The sequence below is a fragment of the Leopardus geoffroyi genome, chromosome A2, assembly GCF_018350155.1.
Source record: "Leopardus geoffroyi isolate Oge1 chromosome A2, O.geoffroyi_Oge1_pat1.0, whole genome shotgun sequence".
NCBI classification, from domain to species: Eukaryota; Metazoa; Chordata; class Mammalia; order Carnivora; family Felidae; genus Leopardus; species Leopardus geoffroyi.
The window spans coordinates 65847963-65854608 of NC_059331.1; the positions used below are offsets into that span (position 1 = coordinate 65847963).

A 6646-nucleotide genomic window follows, 5' to 3' on the forward strand; every position below is an offset into this window, starting at 1 on the left:
AGCGACCAGACGCGTTCAAGCCAAGGGACACTCTGCAATTCCTGGCTTCTTCCCAGACCAAGTGTCGACAAAGGACAGAAAGGCTAAAGAGACACACCGTGTAGGGAGTATTTAGAATTAAGGGTTTTTTTCTTTTCCCACAAAGGATGTGATCAGAACCACTAGGAAAAGTTGGACTAAGTGTGCATACTGGATACCAGAACCACACGGATGTTTACTTCCTAATTTTTTTAATTTTTTAAAAAATGTTTATTTTTTAGAGAGAGACAGAGCACGAGCAGGGGACGGGAAGAGAGAGAGAGAGGGAGACACAGAATTGGAAGCAGGCTCCAGGCTCCGAGCGGTCAATGCAGAGCCTGACGCGGGGCTAGAACTCACGAACTGAGAGATCATGACCTGGGCCGAAGTCGGATGCTTAACCGACTGAGCCACCCAGACGTCCCTAGTTCCTGGTTTTTCTAACGGTACTCTGGTTATGTAATAAGACAAGTCCTTGTTCTTAGAAATTTCCTACTGGGATAAGTAGGAGACAAGGGACATCACGCTGTAACTTACTCCCAAATGGTTCAGACAAAAAAAGGAGGAGGGAGGGGAGGAGAGAGACTATGATAAACCAAACGGGCCACCGTGTTGACGGCTGGGGAATCTGAGAAAACGCATACAGGAATTCATTACGTTCCTCTGGCAACTTTTCCACGATTTGGAATTTATTTCAAGATAAAAAAAAAAAAACCACATACAAATCAGAAAAGCACAAAGAAGGACTGGTCTTTGCTTTCACATGAGCACACCTGGCAGTGGCTGCAAAGACTGTTAATGCACCTGAGAAAGGAAGAGAAAAATGTCCCAACGCCAGCATCCAAGCGACACGGATCTAAGCCTGCTTTTCAAAGGTATTAAAACCAAACTCTGAGTCAACCAGTGAAGCCATCATCAGACTGAAGTGTTAAGACGGAAAGCAGCTAACTAGACTGGAAAGTCCTGTATCAAAGAGGCCAAGAAGGGGCGCCTGGGGGGCTTAGTCGGTTAAGTGTCTGACTCTTAATTTCGGCTCAAGGTCATGATCCCAGGGTCGTGGGATCCAGCCCTGCGTCAGGCTCTGTGTTCACAGTGCAGAGCCTGCTTGGGATTCTCTCTCTCTCTCTCTCTCTCTCTCTCTCTGCCCCCCCCCCTGCTCGTGTTTTCTCTCTCTCAAAAATTAGTATTTTTTTAAAAAAGCAAGTAAATGTTTTATTTTACTACAGGTCTTCTCAGAGCCTTTAAAATGGGAACATTCACTGTGAGCGCCTGGGGGCTCCAGCTCAGTTTTCCCGCCTTACGGGGACCACATACCCCTGTGTTCTAGAATTTCCAGAAGGCATGTTCTTCAGAACACCGTCTGGGAGACGCCAGCCAGAGCTGAGTCCCACGACTCGAGGGGTGGGCAGGGGGGGACGGTGCTAAGAATCGCAGGACCCACGTGGGGTGTGGGCGTCACACAGCACCTCGAGGGGGCCAGGGGGCCTACCCCCTCCCCTGGGCAGAGCCGCACACCCCGTTCTTCGTCTACATCAAAGATCTGCCTTTGGGGTGATTTCGTTCCAAAGAATCCATCCTTCCGGGAGAAGCCCAGGAGCTTCTAGGGCTCCAGGCTGACAGGGAAAGCTCGGTGTCTCTGTCACCTTAGTTAGCTCCCTGTCACTTCGTGGCCCCAGAGTAGCCAGGGGAATGGGCACTGTCCCACTGCCTATGTTTGGGCTCGACCCGGGGAAATCCTGAGGCGACCCCAAAGGCTTGGGTTTTATAGGTCATGCCCAACAGCCACCTGCCGGCACTTATTACTAACTCAGAGCCTGTGGGCTGAAAAGCGCGTGGCTTGGGAGTCCGCAAGATTCCCAGACCTGCCACAGATCAGCTCCATGACGCCCGTCCCGCAGCCCCGACAAGGAGACTGGCTGCCGGGAAAATGGACCCGCGCACGACAGCGCATGGCCCGCGGGAGCCCGAAGGGGCAGCGATTGCCACCAGCAAACCCCAGACCCTGCGTAAAGACAGGCCGCGGGAAGACTGTATGTCACGACACGTGGCCGGGTCGGGAAGTCTTGAATGCAGCACAGAGAGGAACGTGGTGAGGACGAGGTACAGGGGGGAGCCCCTTCAGATGTGCTCGCCAGTGCGCTCGTGGAGACCCAGGAGCTAGCGGGCTGTGCCAGGGCCTGACCATGATCGGAGTCACAGCACGGTCACGGTCACTGCACACATGGACTCATTCAGCCCCAACGGTGACCCTGTCAATGTCCTCATTTCTTTCTTTTTTTTCTTTGAGAAAGAGGAGGAGAGAATGTGAGCAGGGGAGGGGAAGAGGGAGAGAGAGAAGCCCCAGCAGGCCCCACACTGTGACGCGGGGCTCAACCCACGACCCCGGGCTCATGACCTGAGCCAACACCAAGAGGCAGACGCTCAACCGACTGAGCCGCCCAGGCACCCCTGTCCTCATTTCATGATGTGGAAAGTGGGACACAGAGAAGTCAGCAGGTTCCCCAGGGTCACACAGCTAGCAGAAGCCACGGACGAACCTTGGCTTCCAGGATCGACAGGGGCACTGGTCAAATCTGAGGAGGTGTATACAGACGATTCCTCCGTGGCTGGCGAGCACTGCTAGGGCTCTGAACAGTGCTGCATGAGCCCCGGGACGGGACCCCTCTCTCTGCCCTGGGGGAAGGGAAAGCTACAAAGAACTCAAATCTGGACAAAGAAGTTTCCTTCCACCAGTGGAGGAGTGGGGTACAGACAGAGGGAGGTGGAGACCGGGGGCTGCGGAGTGGTAGGGGTGGGGAGGGTCGGGGACAGAGCCAGAGATGCTGCAGGAAATGACATGAGCCGCCAGGGGTATTTTAGCAGAGGGGAAGACACAGGTAGGTTTGCCCCTGGAAAGATCCTTCTCCAGGTTGTGGGGTGGGCTGCAGGCAGAGGGGAAGGGGCAGGGAGCTCACCATCTGCACAAGTCTGCGGGTTGGTGGGGCGTGAGAGTGCGTGCATACACCTGCCCACAGGCACGTGCACACGCATATACACACGTACACATTTTGTGTATCTGGGTGCATAGGAACACACATGTACATATAGACACATACATACACATGCACACACACGTGCACCACACACACAGGTACACACACACACACACACACACACACACACACGACCACACCAGGGCATATAGACACACACAAACACGCACACATATGCATTCACACATAGGTACACATGTAAACACACATGACCGCACAAGGGCATATAGATGCACACAAACATATAGGTACACACACATGTGCATTCACAGACACAGGTACCCACATACACACGGCCACACAAGGGCATATAGACACACACACACACATATGCACATACACACGTGCATTCACACACACAGGTATAAACACATACACACACACACACACTACCACACAAGGGCATATAGATACATACACGCACATACACGTGCATTCACGTGCTGCTCCATCTACCGCGTGACAGGGAACAAGGGAGACAGAAGAGGGTATTCAAGGAACCACAAGTGCATTGCTAGCAACCCACCCACTCCTCCCACACAGACACGCGAGAAAGAGCCACAGAAGAAAAACAGAGACGGTGGTATCTGAGGAGACCCGAAAGATCTAGCAACCAAAGGCAATTTGTTGGTCCCGATTTGAACCAGCTCAATGTAGAGGATTTTTTTTTTTTTTTGGCAACAATTAGGGAAGTTTGAACCCAGATTGGATTTTAGATGATATTAAGGAATTCTTGTTTATTGCATTAAGGGTAACAATGATTTTGTGGCTGTGTCAAAAGACAGAGGTCTTTATTTTTTAGAGACACACTAACTACGTTTACTGGTAAAAATGTGGAATGTCTGGGATTTTAATTTTAAAATATTCCAGAAGGACCCAGGGAGGAGGAGTAGAAGAGAAACCAACAATGGTGGGAAGGGAAACAGACAAACTGAAATTAGTGAACTGATAAAACCAGACAAAGATTAAGTGGGGGCTCACTATACTCTTCTCCCTTGGGTAACTTTTTAAAATTCCCATAATAAAACTTGTAAAAGATGAAAAACAGGGAAACCAGAGCCATGCTGAGCAAGACTGGGGGGATGGGGGGGAGGTGCCACGGCCGATGGGATATTAGCCCTTAAAAGTACTTGTGCACTGGGGTTTGACCTCTCGTACTCCCGGGACCCCTGTGACGGCTCCAGTGTGAGTGACCCCAGGCTAACCCATTGGCACATGTGCCCATCTCCCCATCCAATAGCAACACCCGCCCCCTGCCCCCTGCCGGCTGGCCCACGTGAGTACAGGCTCCACGGACTCCCGCCATGAGAAATGGTACATCTTTGTGGCTCGAAGCCACCAAAGTCTGTGGCTGTTTGTTCTCGGCACAAGCTGGCTGATAAAATGCACACACTGAAAGGGGTGGGCAAAACTATTTTTCTTCCACTGCCACTGCTTTATTAGTGAAAAATAACTGGCTTGGGGGGCGCCTGGGTGGCTCAGGCAGTCGAGCGTCTGACTCTTGGTTTCAACTCACGTCACGATCTCACGGTTCTGCGAGATCGAGTCCCGACACTGGGCTCTTGTGCTGACGGCGTAGGTCCTGCTTGGGATTCCCTCTCTCCTCTCTCTCTGCCCTTCCCCTGCTCACATGCTTTCTCTCAAAATACCTACCCCCCACCCCCCCAAAAAATAGTAACTGGCCGTGTTCTCTGTCTGCATTTCCGCCAAGAGGCAGAACTTGGTAATGGATGGGCGGACAGGATGGGCTGCGATCCTCCCTCTGCCACACTCACTGGCTGTGCTGGGCCCGACGCACGCTGACCCCGAGCCACACCTCCTCTTTCACAGGAGGCTGTAAGGACTGCGCGCCACCCAGATCTCTGAGAAATACGTGCTCGCACAACGAAACCTCAGCAGATGCCCGCTCCCGGACGGCGCCTCCTTACCCGTCCACCAGCCCCTGCTGCTTAATGATCCTGTGTGACTCCTCCCTGGAGATGTGGCCGTGAAACCAGTGCTGTGTCCGATGAATCACTGTGGGAGGGAAGACAGAGGAGGGGAGGGTCCTGGCCCGTCCACAGAACGGCTCCCGTGAAGGCATAGCGCACTCGTGATCGGCGCGGGGGCCCGATGCCCACGGCTGCACCACTCGTGGTGACCACGGGGCCTGGAGGCTTGGAGAAGCTCAGGGGGTGGAGGTGGGGGAATGGGAGCTTTACGAGGAAAAGTCCCAGGCTGGCATGCTGTGCTTACCTGTACTCAGGGTGGACGGCTGGAGGGGGCTTTGGCTGCTGAGGATGTTCATCCGTGTGCTCCGTTTCTGCAGAAGAAATGCCCGTGTTAGCGCTAAGACAGTGGACGGATGCAGCCCGCCAGCCACTGAGGACACACACCTGGGGCGGGGAAGGATGACCACGGAGCAACAGCCACCTGCCACCCTCCGTGTCTGACCACTATTGTTTTGTTTTTAATGTCTTTTATTCATTTTTGAGAGAGAGAGTGGGAGTGTGGGAGGGGCAGAGGATCTGAAGCGGGCTCTGGGCTGCCAGCACAGCCCGACACAGGGCTTGAACCCACAAACTGTGAGATCATGACCTGAGCCGAAGTCGCTCAACCGACGGAGACACCCAAGCAACCCCTGACCACAGTTTTAAAAACAGAAGCATCCCGGGGGATTCGGAAGGCACACGCAGTGAAATTCCTGGTAAGTTTTGGGGAAAAAAAGCCTGAGCCACTGAACTCAGGCAGGCCTGGAAACACGGGCTCCGGAGAGTTCTCCACACGCTCTGAAGCTCAGGTTCACAGAACTTTCTGAGCCAGAGCAGCGGGCTTGTGGTTCAAACGTTGTGTGTAAACCTTAGAAAGTCTGCAGTCAGGGTGATGTTCTGATTTCTGGAAGTCAGAACGTGAGCCTTCAAGGGGGGAGACCGTCCGGGGCCACGAAGCTGGTTAGTTGCCGAGCCACGATGTGCAACGTCTGTCGGCCTCATCAGGGTGAGCTCCGTGCTGCCCACACATGGCCACAGACCGCCCACCAGCAAGAGCAGCTCCGAGCGGGACCCAAGAGGTCACAGGGCTCTGCTCCTGTCCCGGGCCTCCTCCGGGAGCCAGTGGGGCGCATGGGCGCTGGGGACGCGGAGGAGACCCCATGCGCCAACTGCTTCCCCCCATCTGAGCCTCAGAGGCCGCCCTCCCCTCCCCTGATGACACCCCCAGAGAGGATCACTCTTGGGGAGACCAGCGGGGGGTGCCACGCACGAGGGGGCCTGCCCTTACCCTCCAGGCGTGGCCTTCCTCCAGGGCTGCACTCTGGGCTTCGGCTGGGTTCTCGATCACTCTTCCTGTTTGCCCGGAAAAATCCATGGCCACGAGGGAGTTCTCAGAGACGCTGCGCTGGAAGGAAAGGGCAAGTTCCTACGACGTAGGGAAGGAGGACTCAGCCGCACACGGGAACGCAACACCGTCCTAAAGGTGGCCAGGAAAGGGTGACGGCAATGTCCTGCCTCCCCACTCCAGGGTTCGGAAGTGGGGGGCACTCTGGAGCTAAGGACGGCTTTGGTTTCTCTTGAGGAGAAGGAGAAACGCTCCAGTCCCCTTGTGGCCTCTAATGCCGC

The 6646-nt window shown here is 54.3% G+C and overlaps 1 protein-coding gene across 8 annotated transcripts in view; it reads right to left on the reverse strand.

The window, feature by feature from the left end:
- GRB10 (growth factor receptor bound protein 10) overlaps nucleotides 1–6646 on the reverse strand; it is a 185221-nt gene that overhangs the window by 6105 nt on the left and 172470 nt on the right. For all 8 annotated transcript variants that reach the window (XM_045494287.1, XM_045494290.1, XM_045494291.1 and 5 more), the window contains 3 exons: nucleotides 6309–6425; nucleotides 5286–5352; nucleotides 4979–5066 (listed from right to left, as the gene is read on the reverse strand). In XM_045494287.1, the coding sequence (XP_045350243.1) occupies nucleotides 4979–5066; nucleotides 5286–5352; nucleotides 6309–6425 (272 nt within the window). The remainder of the gene's footprint in view (nucleotides 1–4978; nucleotides 5067–5285; nucleotides 5353–6308; nucleotides 6426–6646) is intronic.